Here is a 19,585-nt window from a genome sequence, read left to right as displayed (position 1 = left end):
TTCACATACCTTTTTAGTGTACTTTCCAGGAGTGTACACATTGATAATGAGATTGACACATGCATTGCCAGAGCTAGCTCAGTATTTGGGAGGCTCCAAAGAAAAGTATGGAAGAGAAGAGGCATTAGACTGTGTGTGTTCGTCCTTCATTGCTGAAGAAGACCATGCCATCAGAGAAATAACGACATGACTTGCACTTGACTTTGTTTAGAGTGAGTGGGAGGTCACCAGCCTAACTTCTCCTCCAGAGCCATCTGAATCCAGTGACCAATATTCATCAAGATGACTGGAGATGACCTAGGATGAGGCAGTTGGGGTTAAGTGACTTGCCCAAGGTCACACAGCTAGAGAGTGTCAAGTGTCTGAGGTGAGATTTGAACTCAGGTCCTCCTGACTCCTGCACTGGTGCTCTGTCCACTGTACTGCCTAGCTGCCCGGTATTAGACTGATTATCAAACTGAAAGTTTACAGAGCTGTTGTGCTGACCTCATTGTTATATGCCTGTGAAACATGGACAGTCTACCAGCGCCGTGCCAGGAAACTGAATTGCTTCCATTTGAACTGTATTAGGAAGATTATCTGGTAGGATAAGGTACCAGACACTGAGGTCCTTGCTGGAACTACACTGCCAGGCATTCAAACTATGTTTCAGAGAGCACAACTCTGATGGACTGATTACGTTGTTTGAATGCAGAATGTACCCTTACCAAAAAGACTATTTTATGGAGAATTCACATGGGGCAGGTACGTGGTGGTCAGAAGAAGTGATACAAGGTCACTTTCAAGGTCTCAGGAAGTTTGGATTTGATTGTGTGACATGACAGACACTGGCACAGGACCACTTAGCATGGTGTGCCCACATCAGAAAGGGTGCTGTGCTCTATGAGCAAAGCAGAATTGAGACAGCACAAAGGAAAGGATGCGCACATTTGGAGTAACCACCCCAAATGTTCATATGGATTATCTGTGTCCAATCTGTGGTAGAGCATTCCAAGTTCACATTGATCTGATCAGCCACAGTCGAACACACTAACACACTAAAATTGGGCTTTATCATGGTGATGTCATTTTGGTTCTCTTCGAGAGTGAAGAATAACAGCCACCACCTTTCACACAGAAACCCCCAAGTATATCTTAAAGTGGCCATAGAAAGACCAGTGCTAAAGAAATCTGGTGAAAAAAGACATAGAATGAAGTTCGTTCATTTAGTCCAGCACAGGAAGATGTCCAGAACAGGGTAGAGTGATCAGACCAGGGAAATCAGTGCCAGCTCAGGTAGTCCTAGAAACAATGAAGGCTGCTGAAGAGGTTGAACTATCCACTCTAATATCTGGACCGAAAGCTAACAGAGGATGGGATAGAGAGGAAGCTTGGGCAGACTTCTGAAAATGGACTTGAAACTTTCAGTACTCTGGACAGTGGTATCACAAGACCGTAACAGTTCTAATAATAGAGTCCCTGAAGTCATCCCAACCCTGGCCTGTCAGAACAGAAATAGGGTATAGGACTAACCCTGATAGGTTACTTCACAGAGAGATAGGTCATAACTGTACTTCTCAAGACACTAGAGGTTCACAGGAGACAAGTTCAACTCATCTCCTAAGAGTCAGTGTCAGGAAAAATGTGTAGGAGGTCTAATAACCCAGTATCTTTTTAGGGCCTGGTAAGGCCACAGCAGAGGAGGGATCCAATTCCTGACTGGATCATGTAAAAAGAAGGAAAAAGAGTGTAGCCAAGGCCTGAACCTGTAGTAATCCAAGAGACTGAGGCAGAAGCTGGGTATTACGGCGAAAGATTGAGCCTAATTCTAACCACCCCATGCAGATTAACAATGGCAGTGACATCTACATTTAAGGGAGAAGACCAAACAAGACCTATCTGACCCACCTAAGCCCAGAGGAGACTAACTTAAAATCCAAATCCCCAAACTGAATCCAAATCCAAACTGAAAATATGAGTAAACAGAAGACACCAAAGTGAAAAAAAGAATATGGGATGAGAAGCTAAAGGGATAAAACACAGAAGAAAAATGTAACTTCCACAGCTACAAGCAATGCTTTGGAGGGGGAGGGCAATCAGTTGCCATAAGTATTATAGGAGTAACTGAAAGACATTAAAGAGAAGATAAAAAATGAAATGAGGAATGAGACAGGGAAAAAATGAAAGTAAAATTAATAAATTAAAACAGAAAGTGGAAAACTATCCAAGTAGGGGACTGCCTGAAAAACAGTGACTTCATTAGATAAGGAATATTAGAATCAAGTCACATGATTTAAAAAAATTAGAATATAGGTTGTCTACTAGTTTGAGGAGAGGCCATTTAAAATTCATCACACTCCTCTTGAAAACCATAAGTGAACAAAAAACTTGGACAGCATATTTCAAGAAACCATAAGGGAAAGCTTAGAATCAGAGGGCAGAGTGGAAAGAGAAAGAATCTACCCATCACTTTCTTATAGGAATATACTAAGGAGTGTCATAGCCTACATCCAGAGGTTCCAAATCAAAGGAAAAATATTTCACGCAGTTTAAATACTCAAAAGCCACAGAGAGAATCACATAAAGGCTATGCTGAAGCTACCTAAAGGAAAGAAAATCTTGGAATATAGTATTCCAAGAGGCAAAAGATTAAAGTTTGCAACCAAGAATAACTTACCTTGCAAAACTGACTATAATCCTACAGGGAAAAAAAATGGATCTTTAATAATAAAGAGAACTTTCAGGCATTTCTAATGAAAAGATCAGAGTTGAATAGAAACTTTGGACTAAAGAGAAACCCTAGAAAGGTAAATAGATTTGAGCAATTGAAAGGGGCTAAACGATGATGAAATTCTTACATTATAATATGGGAAGAAGAGACAAATGTCCCTTCATTATGTTTTGTCTTCAGAGTTCATAAAGGTAGCTAAATAAGACATAGCGAGGACTGATTTGTGTGTTGGATTTAAGAAAGAAAAGAGAAAGAGATAAAGGAAGAGATAAGGAAGAAGAGGAACCTTTTGCCTAAATACTGTGTGCTAGAAGAGCAGTAAGTTTATAAATATGGTGGAAAGAGGCGTTGGTGGAAGAGTTTCTCACATCCTCACTTTCATCTGAACTTGATAAAGATGAGTTGACCTCCTAGGTCCACGAGTACAGCCTTTTGATAGAGTTCAAGTTTTCCAGAACTTTTTATTAAGAGGATTTGTTACGTGAAGTTTGGATTCAATAAAAGGGCTGTCACGTGGCCTCCAGGCCACAGCTTCCCCACCCCGGACCAATTTGGCATAGATATGCAGTAAATGACCAGGAACTGGAGAAGGGAAGGGGGAGATGAAGTATAAGAGAAAGGGTAGAGTCAGGGAATGATTTGGCATAAGCATGATACATTTCAATTTCAATGTTGATTGAAAAAGGGAAGAAGAAAAAGAGTAAGAAGTGTAAGAAACCAATCAGGATCTGAAGTTAGTAAAGAAAGGAGGGAGAAAAGGAGAAGGAACAGACCACTGCAACAGTAGTGTGGATCAGCTTCCTTTTCTTTGTAAAGACAGTGCCAGGAAGAAAAGAGGAAACAGTATAAGGGGATATGACAGAGGAAAATGTACAACAGACAAAAACTGCATTTTGCTCAGCTATTCCCCAATTTTTGTACATATAGGTTTCCCATTTTTTGCTGTTATGAATGTTGCTGCTGTGAACATATTTGTACCAATGATTCTATATCTCCTTAGGGTTATTGAGTGAAGGATATACTTTCATTCAATTTATTTTCCTGAATGGTTGGACCAGTTTTTTATTTTCTGCTTCTTTGCATTTTACTTTATGAATTTTTATGCCCTTGTATGTTGTCAGTTTTTAAACTATGAACCTGAAAAATAATTTATATGGTCAAAGATTTTCATTCATTAGTCTGATAGAACAATCAGATGAGTTTTTTTTCAAATTTATTGACATCTGCAGTTCCCTTGTTTATCTTTTTACTTGTTTTGTCAGGTTTTGATAAAGTAACACTACCTAATTTAAGTCCTTATTGTCGTTCTTTATGCAGTTCTTATACCATTTGGAGCATAAGAGTTCGTGTTGATGTTTTTTATTTATATAGAGTGTTGTTAATCAGTATACATTCCCAACTGTTTCTGTTGGTGGCATCTATGTGTAGTTTCCTTACATGAGATTTAACTATGGTTCTTTTCCTGTGGTGTATTATATTCAATTTTTGTATCATAGGCAATTTGATAAACTAAATTGATTTCCCTTATTTTTTGATATACCAAATTCTAGGTTGTTTCTTTTATTTCTTATTGTTGTTGGATAATCTGATGTGATTTAAATTTGTGTTTTTTTGATATAAATTGTTTTTCTTCTCTGTTGTTTGAAAGATTCTCTCTTTTTAAGCTCTGAAATTTGATTACTGCAAATTTGGTTAAGTTAAGCTCAGTATTCCACAAAATTGGTGTCTTAGGGGGTCTATAGATTTGCACTTTACTCTCTGTTTCCAATACTACCAGGCATTTTTCTTGTTTGATTTTCTAGTAATGTGTTATTCAGATTGTGTTTCTTCATAGTTTTCTGGGTGACCAAAAAATTCTCAGATCATCTTACTCAGCTGTGGTCTTTAGTTCTGTTACTTTGTTTCGCAGAAATCTGAAGTCATCTTCCAGTTATGCTGCTTTAAAAAATTTTTTTTTGTCATTCTTGCATTTTTGTATTCCCATTTGGACCATTCCAATTCTCAGAGAACCTACTCTACTGATTTATTGAGATTTTCCACTGTCTTGTCCAAGCTATTGATCTTCATATATATTTTTGTATTGTTCTTCCAAAAATCTCATTTCCATACTTAAAGATGCCAGTTCTTCTTTTGTGTCTCTGGTGTTTCTAATTCACATGAGAATCTTATGGTAAAGTTCCTTCTCTCTCTCTCTCTTTTTTTTTTTAAAGTTACTGTTATTTTCTTCTGGAGATTTTGCCTTGCTTTGTTTTACTCCTTGGCATTTAATTACCATATGGGGGCTGCTGCTGCTTCTTTTTCTTTTTTTTTTTTGATTATTCATTTCTTTACCTTCTCTGTTTACTTTTCCTGTGAGGGTTTCCAGGTGAAGGTTTCACTGTAAGCATTTCTTTCACTTTGGAGCTTCATTTATTGCTCTTTTGCGGTGATGAAAGGGGAGCATTCACTTGCTCACCCATGTTACCACAGTTCTACATTATTATTTGGTGAATTTCTTTTTCCTATTAGCTAGCTGAGTAGTACTTGTTTCTATCAGAGAGAGAGAGAGAGAGAGAGAGAGAGAGAGAGAGAGAGAGAGAGAGAGAGAGAGAGAGAGAGAGTGTGAGAGAGTGAGAGAGAGTGAGTAAGCTCTCTTAAGTGCTGTTATGTTCTCTTTATAGCTTCCTTTTTCTAGATGGTGAAACTTAGGCAGATAGATAAGGTTGTTGAGGTCCTGGTATGCAGCTTTCTTTAGAGTAATTAGAACTCCTCCCTTTTCTGACAATTCTTCATATATTGTGCTACTCCATATTTTCTTTGTTTAAAAAATAATGCACTTTGAAGCCATGGTAACAGTTTGATATATTCTCAGTTGATCTGCTCTGTTGTATGATTTCAAGAAATAATCATTTTTGAGGCACATTGGCTGGAGTAGATTTGAAGTCAGCTGCTCCATCTTCTGCCTTGTTTTAAGAAAGATGTAAACCTTGTCAGTTAAAAACCTGCTGCCTAATGCAGAAGTGATGAATCAGTCAATTGAGTCATTATTACAATAATTAGTGTAGTTGAGAGAACACTGAACTTTGCATCAGAAGTTTTGTTTTCACATTGTAGTTTTTGAAACCAGTCAGTTCTGTGACCTCAGTCAAACAAAGCTTTGTGGTTCAGTAGAAGTAGCACCAGCTCTGGCGTCAAGACCTTAGGTTTAAATCCCACCTTGGATACAAATGGCCTGTGCATCTTAGGACAAATTGTTATCTTTCCCTGAGTTTCAGTGGACTAAAGGATTCCGGGATCCCTTGAAGCTTTAGAGCTGTAAAGTTAATGGATCTCAGATCTTTGAGGCTAAGTTTCCTCATCTTGAAAAGGGGGATCATAAAACTGCCCTACAGAGTTGTTCAGATAAAATGAAAGAATGTATATAAAATGCTCAAGAATTGTAAAGTGATATATGTGCTATCTGAAGCAACATGAAGTAGTGGATAGATGGTTCATTTGGGGTCATGGAAACTCAAGTTCAAATTCTGCCTCTGATACTTGCTAGGTGTGTGACTATGGACAAGTCATTTTACTTTTCAGAGACTCAGTTTCCTCATCTGTACAATGTGGATTATCTCATAGAGTTTTGAAGATTAAATAAAATAATACATATAATGTACTTTTCCAGTTTTGAAAGCTATCTCTTAATAGTCCCTCTGTTGTCAGTGTTTCTGTTCTTATTTTTTTTCTCACCTTTTTTGGGGGGATTTCATTAATTTGTGGTATTTCATTAATTGTGATATCCTTAGTTATTGTATTTGTTTACCCTTCTATTGCCCAGGGTGCTTGCAGAGAAAATTAGTTTTTAGTCTTTGTCTTTTAGGAATATTTCAAATGCCTTTTATTGAGTGTCCATCTTTTTTCATTTAAGATTAAGCTCAGGGTTGCGAGTATGTCACTTTTGAGTTGCAGCTTGAGCTCCTTGTCAAGTCATGATATATTATTCCATTTCACTTCTGAGGTTTCTGGGGGGTATAGAATTGGCTTGTGTCAGTTGAATTTCCATTCCTTATATATATGAAGGTCTTTCTCCTGGTTTCTTATAGAAGTTGTTATTTGTTTTCAGAATTACTCAGTTTAACCACTGTGTGTCTTGGAGTTTCTGGCATAGGGTTTTCTTCTGTAGGTGATCTGTGGGTTCTTTTGATTTTATATTCTGTATTCAGAAGTTCTGAACAGTTTTGTGCCATTATTTCTTGCATTATTGGATGTCTAAACTCCTTAAGTTGTGTCCTGCCTTCAAGATCAACGTGTTTTGCAACAATGCAGAGACAATGTTTTCTCTTAACATTATTCTTTTTTTGCTTCTCTTTTTCTAGCTTGCCTTCATATTCCCAATCAGTTGTTTTCTCCTTTGTTTTGTTAGTAAGAATTGCCTCCATATATTTAAGGTTTTTTCTTCTGCTGATTATTTTTGCTGTGAAGGTGATAAATTCTTCTTTGACAATTTTTATTTCTCTTTTGATGGGAACATCTTGCTGAGTTTCCATATTCTCTTGGGGATCCATAGGATCCTCTCCATTTTCAGCAATTAATTCATTTTTCTTTGTCTTACAATATTTATTCAGAGGTGGTTGGACTTGTTTAGATGATATGGAGACCATAATGTTATGCCTCTGTTAATGCCTTTTCTATTGATATATAATAAGTATTGGCTTGTACTAAAGATTTTTAACTGAGATCTTTGGTAATTCCAATCTTTTTTTCCCTTAGATTTCCTTGCTCACTTTTTACTTAATCCACTTTCATGATAGTTTCGTAAGGGTTGTGCCTCAAAGCTAGGTCAGCACCAGTCCCTTTCTCTTTAAGCAAAGTGTTTAACTCTTCTCCCCGCCCCCCCCCCCACCCCCCACCCCCAATGCTATGGCAGTCAGCCTCATTCCTTCTTGTTGTTATTTCTCTGGTTCAATACTGCTATGCCACATTAGGGACGTGGCTGTCCCTGCCAGAGCTTGCTTCTACTTTCCTCTGCCTCTACTTCCCTTGCACAGGCTTAGAAGTTGGGGAGGGCACAATTGAGTTCTGTTGCTTGTTGCCTCAGAATGGTAGAGTGGGAGCCAGAGTGGGGGGTGGGGATTAGTTGGCAGAGACTCTAATCAGCTGTCAGAGAATTGCTCAGTGGATCCCAGAGCATAAGCTCATGAAGTGGATTGAGCTGCCCTGCCAGGATGGGGGAGCTGGTGGGGGAGGGGTATGGAGCGAACACTAGAGGGCTAAGTCTTATTTTGATATTCATCGATTGTTACCTCAGTAGGGTTCTTAATGTGGTTCAACCATGGAGAAAGCTGCAGTTGCTTTTCCTTTGATACATTAATTCTTATTTTGGAAAAGTTTGAGAGGCCATGAGGAGTAGAAAGAATGTCTAGTCCTCCATCTTGTCATATGACCTAGAAGTACTCTTTGCAAACTTTGAAATGCTATACACATGTTATCTTCATCATGGGCCAGGAGTTACATGGTCTCTACATGTATGTAATTTTCCTGTTTCTTCTATTAGTAGAGATTGGACCAAAGAAGTTTTTTATGAAGGGCCTTAAAAATGACCATTACTATCATGAGGGAGAGCAAGTATATTTTTCTTCTAGGTGAATTGTATAGAAATTTGGATTTTGGCAAAATGCTTCTCTTTTTATAAACTCTAGATATGTTTTTGGTTTCTCTCCCCCTCCCCCATTTGTACAAATTTTAATTTATGTTGATGCCTGTAGTTTCAGTTAAAGTTGATTTAGAATAGATAACCACAGACTTTATACTCATGGTGTCCTCTAGTGGGGTCCTCTAGAGTCTTTATCTCTCCAAGTCCTTATTCCCTCTTGAAGCAGTTTGATGTATTTAAAAAAAAAAAAAAGATTTGGGCTCTGAGAACCTTAAAGTCTAATCCTGACTCTGAGACCACCAGTGCGACCTTGGGCAAGTCACTTTATTCCTTCCAACTTCATCTGACTTATTTGTACAATGAGAGAACTGGTTTAGATGATTTCTAAGTTCTCTTCCAGCTCTAAATTCTGTCATTCTTTGGCTAATTGCGCAGATCCTTTAATGTCACTGAGTGTTACTGTTGGCTCCTTAGCTTAGGCGAAAGAAAAGGGGATTAGGAAAAGGGGAAAGGAGTTAGAGGATAAAGAAAATGTTAAAATATGAGGAGAGAGGGGAAGAGAGAGAAAGAGGGAGAATGAGAGAGAGGGAGAGAGAGAATGAGAGAGAGAGAGGGAGGGAGGGAGGGAGGGAGGGAGAGAGAGAGAGAGAGAGAGAGAGAGAGAGAGAGAGAGTTTGCTTCATTCAGCCAGTTGGACTGCAGTCATAAATGTATTACGGTATGAATAAGCCCCCTGACTTCTTTAGTTTCAATTCTTTCCTCTGTGAAATGAAAGAGATCTTTTCATTTTCTACCCTTTGTAGGGTCTTCAAGCTAAAAATGATTTTTACATTTTTAAATAAAATTGGTCTCAGTTTGGCACTTGGATTAGTTTGCTGACCCCCTAACCTGTAGTATGATCTCAACTCCTTACGTTTCAGGGGTTTCAGTCTGTCATTCACTAGCAGGTCACCTCTAGAGTGAAAGACTGAACTAGGTAATTTCCAAAATCTCTTCAGAATATACTTTTTGCTTTTTCTCTCTCGCTGTTTATAGTTTGAAAGGCTTTTATTTGGAAGAGGAATTAGAGCAGTAAGGTAGAACAACTGGGTTTAAAACACCAAGGTTCCTTGAAATTTAGGTCTTTGACAGGATTTGTGCTTCATCAGCAGGTAGAAACAACTGAGTTTAGCACCTAGTTAACAAGAATAGCTCCTTAAAATAGAAAGCTATCCAATGCCATGTTCTTACCTGTCCTAGCCTTACCATCCTCCCTGTCTAGGGGTGACCTCAGTCATTTTAGGAGGCTTCTGTAACAAGGGCTGGTATCCATGGCCACTCTGGGCTGGGACTTGTGCCCTGAAGTCTGAGTCCCACCTTCCACTCTCCTACACCCCAACTCATTTTTTTTTTTTTAACTTTAAAAAGTTAATTTGAGGATGCCTTTTCTGTTGCTTGCCAAGGCATATCTCTAGCTTTGGTGATTACTAGGAGTGGGGAACCTGCAGTCTCTAGGCCCTCTAGGTTCTCAACTGTGACCCTTTGACTGAATCCAAACTTCATAGAAGTTTGCTTGTTCCGTGAAGTTTGGGTTCAGTCAAAGGGCCATATTTGAGGATCTATAGGGTCACAATGTGGCCTCGTGGCTGCAGATTCTCCACCCTTGGAGTGGACTAAGGTCCCAGGAGATATAATTAGGATTAACAGGTAGAAGTTACAGAGGGGCAAATTTTGTTCTGTATGAGGAAAAACATAACAAGAATTTTGGAAGGCACAAGTGTTGGTGTGTTCCCCATCATTAATGAGGTCTTCCAGGAGAGCCCGGATGTCTGCTTGTAAAGAAGGTTTCGTTCCAAGTGGGGATTGAACTGGCCAACCTGGGAGGTTCTTTCCAATTCTGAGATTCCATGATCTTAACCTCACTATGAGGTGAAAAGTACAAAGGAAACTGAAGTTGAATGGAATTAAAGTCAAGAACTGTCTTAATTTATCTTTATATCTTTTTCCAGAGCCTAGTTTGGTGAATTGCAGTGTAGAAATAAAACTGTTAGAAACATAAAAGAAATATATGGGGAATAGCCAAATTAATGACACTTTTCTCAGTGCAAGGCAACATGGTGTAAAGGAAAGAATGGTGAACTAGTAGCAGGGGATCTGACTGTACCTCTAGAGCTGTGTAACTTTGGGCAAGTCTTCTAAGTGTGCTGTGCCTCAGTTTCCTTTTCTGTAGGCTGGTGTTAGTGGTAATGATCTCTGAGACCCCTTCAAACTCTGTTAATCTTAAATCACCTTGAAATTCTAAGAGCAAACTCAGTGGCAAGTGATGGTTGCCTCTGTCTGTACAGTGAATTGCGCCCCCTTGTGATAATAAAAATACCATCTGCTACTTTTCTACTGTATACCCCATTAATATTTCTAGTCTCCATTTTTTCTTGTTTTTATATTTTTCTGGCAGTTAACTTTTTGGTGCACATTGCAGTTCTCACCTTTAACTTGATTTATCTTTCTCTGCTGTTTATTACAAAACCTTTAATATAAATAAAAATTGTGATAGCTTTTGAAAGCCATTTTCAATTATAATTTTGGTGCTACATTTGGTTTGCATAGAATTGCATACTTTTTGGAGTTGGAAGAGACTTTGAAAGGGTCTAGTCTAACCCCCTCAATTTACAGATGAAGAGCCAGAGACACCAAAAAGTTAGGTGATTTGTTTAAGGTTATACAGCTAGTAGGTGGAAGAACTAGGGCTTCCCCCTAGGATCTGTTTATTTTGGTTCATGACTTTTTCTTGAATACCACACTGCTTCTCGAATTTTATATGTCCTAAGTGATCTCTGAAGTCCTCTCTATTCTGAATTGTTTTTGGTTATTTTATGAATATTATTGAAAATATAATTATAAATTTGTTTTGAAAATTTTATTTATTTCTGGTAATACTTTTCCCCCCCTGAAATGATCAGCTAAAAGGGTAAGAGCTTTCAACTCTCATTTTATCTTAGCCATCTGTCTCTTAATGAACTCCAGGGAGGGTCAGGAATAGAGAGGTTTAGGGTAGAAAGGGGGAGGGGTTGAGATCATACATCCTGGATAAGCACAGAGCTGTCATTACTTATTTGATAATCCACTTAAACCTGAGATATAAATCAAAGGCAGCCAACAGTGACAGAACAGGGTTTCATAGAGGAAGAAGCAGTACCTACAAGTTTATCACTTAGATTGTTGGTTAGACAGCAAAATTAATTATTTTTCGTTCACTTAATTTCATTTTATTGATTGACAAATGGCCAGGTTGGATAATAGTCCTTAGCTGTCTTTGTAAAATAGTTTTCAGGTAGCACAGACCTTATCTTGAAACCAAAGATATAATATTATAGAGGCTGCAGAAGGCAATAGAATGAATGTCAGACTTGACATCAGAAAACCTGGGTTCCAAAAGCTTGGGTTTGAGCTTTAACACTTAATAGCTTTGTGACTTTGAGTTTACATAATTTCTTTATGTTCCGGTTTCCTCATCTGTAAAATGAAATAATAATACTTGTACTTTCTACCCTAATACGATGTGCTGCAAGGATCAATGGCATATTGCAATAAAATGATCCAAAAATTTAAATTGCTATTGCATTTATGTAAGATGGATAGCAATCTGGTCTGGGCCTGAAACACAGTTGATTTTCACAGGGAAGGTGCTTAGAATTTCTTGATATTAAAAGAAAGGTACATGAGGACAGATGCAATCTGTGACACAGTCACCTCGTCATACATACTTGAGGTCCACTTGGGAGCTGGTCACCTCTCACAGTACTGAAGACTCACCTGAGAAGCTGCTTGAGCTTAAACTTTTATACTCAGGATGACAAAGGGAACTGGAGCCCTTTACAAATGAGTATACCTGTCTGAGATAAACATGATCCAGTACATCAGCCATGAATAAGTTAGAGCAAGCTGTACATACAACTTTGAAAAATATTTTGGTGCTCATTCGTTGTAGTTGTGATCACCATCAAGTCATTCTAGCTATTTCTGCCCATGGAAGGGCCTCTCCTTTGTGCAGCCTGAATTGGCAAACCTCCTAGTTGTACTTTCTATAGATGGGAGTGTGTATTAGATTATTGGATGGATGGCAATCCAATAATCCCTCACTTATATTTTATTCTGCCTCACTATTGTACGGAGGGGCTTGTGCCCTGGGAGCAGAGCTAAAAGATCATGTGTCCTAGGGTGAGTTCCTCTGTTGTGTAACAGGTGTCATTCAGTCTCTGAGGCTCTTCGCTGAAGCTAGTGGATCTTAGGATGCGTTAATTGGCAGAAAGGATTCTTAGACTGACAACTGAGGGGTCAGAACGGAATTTTCAGGTGATTGAGATGTCTAGATTAAGATTGTTACTACAAACTAAATACTTAGTTAACATTTCATCTCAGTCCCTGAAATATTTGGATAAATGAGGTACTTAATTTCTTTGTAAATATTCTCATTGTATTTTATAATCCTGGTCATTCTTCCAGACTGTTTTAGGGCCTTTCTTGGTATAGACCAGGGGTGGGAAATCTGCAACCTTGAGTTCCACATGTGGCTCTCTAGGTCCTCAAGTGTGGCCATTTGACTGAATTCAAACTTCTCAGAACAAATCCCCCTAATAAAAGGATTTGTTCTGTAAAACTTGGACTCAGTCAAAAAACCACACCCAAGGACATAGAAGGCCACATGAGGCCTTGAGGCTGCAGGTTCCCCGCCTCTGGTGTAGATAATCCTGTAATACTACATAGAGAAGAAATTCAGGAGAAGGAAGCTTTGCAGTCTCATCTGCCTGAATTGTAGATGCCTGATTGCAGGGAGATAATAGATTTAGAATTATTTGAGTAGTTACAAGTTTTCCCATTTTCATTTGAAAGCACAAAAAAGGAGATGTCACAGCAAGTCATGTTGTTACCAGTCAAAGAGAGAACATTCAAATGTGACCCTCTTGGGCCAGGTTAGTGTGTGTTTGTCCTTCGTTGCCAGAGAAGACCATGCCGTCAGAGGAATAATGACATGACTTGCACTTGACCTTGTTTTGAGTGAGGGAAAGCCTCATTTCTCCTCCAGAGCCCTCTGAATCCAGTGACCAGATATTCATCAGGATGACTGGAGATGACCCAGGATGAGGCAGTTGGGGTTAAGTGACTTGCCCAAGGTCACACAGCTAGTGAGTGTCAAGTGTCTGAGGTGAGATTTGAACTCAGGTCCTCCTGACTCCTGCACTGGTGCTCTATCCACTGCACCACCCCCAAAGTAAAGCAGCGTTGAATTTAGAGGTTGGTGGCAGATAACTTATTTGGTATTTTGATGAGTATGTGACCTCACTGATGTTTGTTCTTCCTCAACAATGCAAATCTCAGTCTAATCAGACCTGCATGAACCTCTTCTTTGTTTTATCAGTTAGTCAATAAATATTAGATTTTGTTTCGTTTTGATATATGCTATATGCCCAGAAAACTGAGGATATAAGAAAAATGGATGGGTAGTTACAAAAATATATAATGCACCTGCTGTGTGCTAGGTACCAGGCTAAATAAACTGTGGAGATACAAAAAGAGGCAAAAAATAGTCCTTGCCCTCAAGGAGTTTAAAATCTAATGGCAGAGACAACAAGCAAACAAGTACATAGAAACAAGTTTTATACGGGAAAAATAAAAAATAATTATAAGAGAAAAAGCATTAGGATTAAAAAAAGGTTAGTAAGTGATTCTTAGAGAAGATGAGGTTTTAGTTGGTGCTTGAAGGAAGCCAAGGAAGCCAGGAGGCAGAGATGTGGAGGGGGGAGAGCATCCTAGGCCCCGAAGGACAGCCAGAGAAGATGCCTGGAGTAGAGAGATGAAGTGTCTTATTTGAAGAGTGACAAGTAGGTTGGTGTCACTAGATTGAAGAATACTTGCTAGGGAATAAGATATAAGAAAACTAGAAAGGTAGGAGAGAGGGTGGTTACGAAGGACCTCGAACACCAAGTAGAATATTTTGTCCTTGATCCTGAAGGCTCTGGTTAGCCACTGAAGTTTATTGGTTGAGTTGGGGGTGGAGGGATATGATCAAGATTTGTGCCCTAGAAACATCACTTTGATGGCTGAATGGAGAATGGAGTAGGGAGAGAATTTGAGGCAGGCAGACTCTACTTAGCAGGCTATTGCAGTAGTCTAGGTTTGAGTTGATAAGAGTCTGTACTAGAGTGGTGGCAGTGTCAGAGAAGTGGGGTGTGTTGGAGAGTTGTTGCAAAGGTGAAATCAGCAGGTCTTTGCATCAAGTTGGATATGGGGTATAGGATGACACCTAGGTTGTGAGCCTGGGGGACTGGGAGAGTGGTGTTGCCCTCCACTGTAATAGCAAAGTTAGGAGAGAAGGGTTTAGGAGGAAAAATAATGAGTTCAGTTTGGACACACTGGACAGTTTTGTCATAAAACTAATACAGAGTATCTACCCAGGGCCATCCTTTCCCTCTCTTGATATTACAGGGATATCAGTGGAGCCTCGGGCTATCTGTTATTTCTCGCCGTCACTCCATGTCTTGTGCCTCTTTTTTCCCCTACCTTTCATGCATTTCTCTGAAGAATTCTTTACACTGCTTCTCCTGTTCAATTCCGTTGTCCTTAGGATGATGCACAACTTCTAGTGGCATAGGAACTGTGGTACTCCATTATTTGCAGCCTTAAAACATCATCAAAAGAACATCCATGTTAAAAAGTTGTAGTTTTGTTTCAAGGAGAATTTTAAGGTCATTAAAAGTACTGTAATGTGGGCCTAGTACATGTATATAATCCTGCTAACAGGAGGCTGAAGCTGTAGAATTTTTTGAGTTCAGGAGAGATTGATTCTGTGTCTGAATTAAGCTTGACTTTAATACAGTGAGTTCCCAAGGTCACCAGTTGACCTGAAAAGGAGTGAACTGGCCCAAGTCAGAACAGAGAAGGCCAAAGCTTCAGTACAGTCAACCTGGGATGGGGCCTGTGAGTAATCCTTGCATTTCCAGCCTGGACAGTATAGGGGGCCCAGTCTTTTTTTTTTTTTTTTAAAGTACTGAACAGTTTCTCAAAGGTAATCCAGCTTCTGTTCATCCATTTGTTCATTTCTGGGTCACTGGTTTATTGTACATTGTACATTTTCAGTTTCTGTCCAGGACATATACTGAGACAGTATGTACAGTGGAAAGAGCAAAGCCCACCACTGACCCTTGACACCCCTGTGACCACGGGCAAGTTATTTAATCTTCCTGACCCCTGTTCTGGATGTCCTGTGTAATGGTGGCACTCACCATTGGTAAACCTGTATCTCTCTGTTTTATGACTTATAAGTCAGAGGGTCTTCAAACAAAGTTTTTCTGTTACTGAATTGCACAGAATCACAGAATTTTAGAATTGAAAGGGGACTGTAGAACTATCTAATTCAATCCATACTAGAAGGAATTTCTATTATAACATATATAGCAAATGATCATCTAGCTTCTCTTCAAAGACCTTCATGATGGACAGTCCATCACTCCCAAAGCAGCCCATTCTACTTTTGTGTAGGAATTATTGTCTTTACAGCTTCTGTCTTTTGCTTGTGATTCTGCCCTCTGGGGCCAAACAGAACAAGTGATACAACTGCAATCTTTCTTACATGATAGACTCTGCAAATGTTTGAACACTGCTTTACATATTGAGTTTGTAGTCTATCAAAATCCCTAACTTTTTTTTTTCTGAACAGACTGTTGTCTGAATGTCTCCTCCCTTCCTGTATTTGTGCAGTTGATTTTTTGAATCTGAGTATGTTTTTACATTTGTGTTTGTTGAATTTCATCTTTCTATATGTAGTTTAGTTTTTTAGTCTGTCAAGATCTTTTTGGATCCTAACTCTGTCATTCAGTGTATAAGCCACTTCTCTCAGCCTTATATCTTCTAAGAATTTGATAAGCACACAAACTACGTCTTTATCCAAGTGATTGATGAACATGTTAAATAGGACACAGTCAAGCACAAAATCCTTGGGATATTCCATTAGACACCTCCTGCCACATTGATATTGCACAATTAGTGATTACTCTTTGGAGTCCAGACATCAGGAAAGTCTGAATCTTTCTAATTGTATTACCCTCCAGTTTCTCTCTCCATCTTTTCTAGACTAATGTGAAATTGCTTTATCAAATGCTTTCTCAAAATCTAGGTCGTTTTCTTCTTAGCTCCACACTGTAATTGATGACAAAAAAAATAAGAGTGAATGAAAATCTTAACACAAATCTTTTACATTTGTGGTTTATTTATTACCCTCCTTTTATTCTTCAATTTTAAAATTCCTCCAGAGGAGTTTGGTTAGTTGGAGTTTCTCACCAAATTTTTCATAAATTCCCTTTTTTTCTCCATGCCACTTGCATTGGAGAATTTTATGTGTTAATATTCTTTATCATCTTTAACCATGCTCCTTTATAAGGCTTTATAAATGAATTAATATTCTAAATTCATATTTTCTCATAATTCTCTACTTGGGTAAGGAAATCCAAGTTTTGTTAACTGATTGTAGGTCTTTTTTGTCTCTTGTAATAATTTATTTTTAAATGTTTAATGTGCTCAGGAAATGGTGATAGACTATCTTAAAGTCTTAAAAATTCATATCTATTTTTTTTTTTAGCATCATCACCTTGCTGATTGGATTTGTATCATATTGGAGTTGTATCAGTTGGGGGCCATATTTTCTCATTTTTATTCTAATATTGGTATCAGTTTTGTTCTTTGCTCTGTTACCTAACTGTATACATGCCTGGTTTGGAAATAGCTTCTACGTCAATAGTTAGTCATTTTTTTTCCTGTTGAAATATAACTAATTTATTTTTGTGATGTTATTTGGTGTTTACTATATATCCAACACCTCCCTTTATGTGAAGAGTTTCAGAGTAATCTATGGCCTTGTATTTCTTACTTCTGAGCTATATTTTTAAAAGTATTTTTCACCATCTTCCCTTATACTTGACTTGAAGTTGCCAAGTATCAAAATATATTTTGATTTCATTTGAAAAGGCCTTTTCTTGTTCTTTTTTGAATTTCTCTACTGTCTCATTCTCTCCAACAGACACGGGTGCATAAGCAACAGTTATTTTTACAGTTGTCTGTTGAAAATACTTATCATGTGCACTGCGGAGTGTGATCACCAATCACTGTCATTTTAAATGATGTTTCTTGTTGCTCTTGGATACACAATAACATGAGCACTGATGACAGTGTCATTTGCTTCTCTGAAGAGATCCTGTGATCATTCTGTCCACTCTTGCCATTTTGGCTCCATTCTTTCCTATGGCTTCCTTTTTCTTTGGTTTCATTTATAGTGAGGATGTCAAAATTTATTTGATTCAATTCTTTGTGTATTATGTTTATTTCTTGGATGTTGCAGCAGGATCCTGCATATTACCAACACCTAAATTAATGCTGAGATAGTCAAAAAAATCAATCACACAGTTCTTAGCACACTTTGACCCATTTTTGGCCATTTTATTACCACTGTAGAAACAGGACGGAGCAGCATGGGATTGAGGGCCATTTTATATTTTCCTTGTTCCATGATTTGCTATGATCCACAGGTCTTTCTGAACCTAAGCAAACTAATCTTTGGAAAGTAGACATTCTATCCAGTGCCAAGTTTGTATGTACAGAGCTCTTTTGGAAACTGTTTTTAACTTACTTTACTGATTTTTTTTTTTTAAGGTATCTTGCAATATATTCAGAACTCTCCCTCCTAGTGACAGCAATGAATTTGATCCAGAAGAAGATGAACCTACCCTTGAGGCATCATGGCCACATTTACAGGTATTTCATTGCATAAAAAGATATAGGAGCAGGTTCGTTATTTCTTTAGTTGATGAATATCCATATCCTTTTCAGTTTTTGTTCATCAAGATTTAGTTACTGCTTGTTCATTTAACAGGTAGATTATTTACTTGTTTTTCATTCTTAATAAGATTTCTAAGAGAATAAAATTAATATTTCTTGTTTTTTTTCAGGACTATAGTTTGAGTCTTCTTGTTCTTGCAGAGTGAGTCAAAAACCTCTCTGCTCTAGTAGCTTCAGTATTATCAAATTGTAGGTTCTAAGCATTTTGTTTTCAAGTGACTCAGTGTGATGCACCAGAGCCTCAAATTGGAATAAAACTATTTTCACATTAGCACTTATTTGAACATGACAAGATGTATTCATTAAATGTCACAGGTCATAGAATCCATTTTTACCACAGGTGCACCCGAATTATTAAAGAAAAATCGTAAAGAAATTTGCTTTCTGGGATCTCTAGACTATTTTTTTTTTAACAGATCCTGGTGGTATTCCTTTCATAGTCTCACTAGAAAGAGGAAGAAATGAGTGACAACAGGATATATGAGTTCTCTTCCCTCTTTTCTACCATTTGGGAAGTGTTTCCTAATCTTTTTCAGTCTGCAATACTAAAACTGAATCATTATGTTACCCCTCCAGTATATTCCCTTTCACCCTCTTTCAGATAGCATATTTCCCCACATTATATGTTGGTGTAGCTTATATGTGTACATGTATACCAGTCATTCTGTATTCCTTTTCCATCCTGGTTTCCTTGGCCTTCTACATTTACAAAAAGTCATGGAGTAAGGAAATTAAGATGCTGTTAAGACACCTCCATAGTGACCTAAAAAGTCCTGATGTGTTGTTTGGGAAGTACTTAAAAATTTAGAGAAAGAAAAATGTTAAGAATATTGCTGCTTTTAATTTAATAAATTTTTACATAAATTTACATATCTGTCTCTTTTGAACAAGTTTCATATTTTTTTGCAAGAATTCAGCCATATTATTTTCCCAGTAATAACAAAATTTCCAGAGAGATACCCTTTGGGCTTCCTAGCCTTTTCCATAGGTGCTTCCTGAATTGTAAAAAAAAAAACAAACCCTAAGTGGGGTGCCTGGTACATGTGTATTAGGGTCTCAGGGGGATATTATTATTCTTGTTATTGTTTTTGCCAAGTCTCAGTCTGATGTTTTGTACTGCTTTCCTATTTTACTTTCTTTGGAAAGGACTTCTTTAAAAGGCTAATCCTTTGGGAAGAATCTTGATTGCAGATTTAAAACTGGAAAGGACCTTAGAGGTCACTTAGTCCTCCCACTCCGTTTTATGGATTAGGAAACAGGCCCAGAGCATATAAATATTTTGCCCATTGTCCCACAGCTATTAAGAAGAATGAAGATTGGAACTAAGATTGGAACAGCTCCTTTTACTGCATTGAAGTGGAAAGCTTTATTTTATAGCTTTTTCTTCCTCCAGAGAA

At 38.0% G+C, this 19,585-nt stretch overlaps 1 protein-coding gene across 7 annotated transcripts in view; it reads left to right on the top strand.

The window, feature by feature from the left end:
• The window catches only part of PPP2R5E (protein phosphatase 2 regulatory subunit B'epsilon), a 159,682-nt gene that overhangs the window by 101,004 nt on the left and 39,093 nt on the right, over nucleotides 1-19,585 (top strand). For all 7 annotated transcript variants that reach the window (XM_072629421.1, XM_072629415.1, XM_072629418.1 and 4 more), the window contains one exon: nucleotides 18,003-18,104. In XM_072629421.1, coding sequence (XP_072485522.1) covers nucleotides 18,003-18,104 — 102 coding nt within the window. The remainder of the gene's footprint in view (nucleotides 1-18,002; nucleotides 18,105-19,585) is intronic.

This window comes from Notamacropus eugenii, chromosome 1 (assembly GCF_028372415.1).
Source record: "Notamacropus eugenii isolate mMacEug1 chromosome 1, mMacEug1.pri_v2, whole genome shotgun sequence".
Classification (NCBI taxonomy): Eukaryota; Metazoa; Chordata; class Mammalia; order Diprotodontia; family Macropodidae; genus Notamacropus; species Notamacropus eugenii.
Note: the sequence above shows the minus strand (reverse complement) of the source record. Positions and strands in the feature narration are given on the sequence as shown.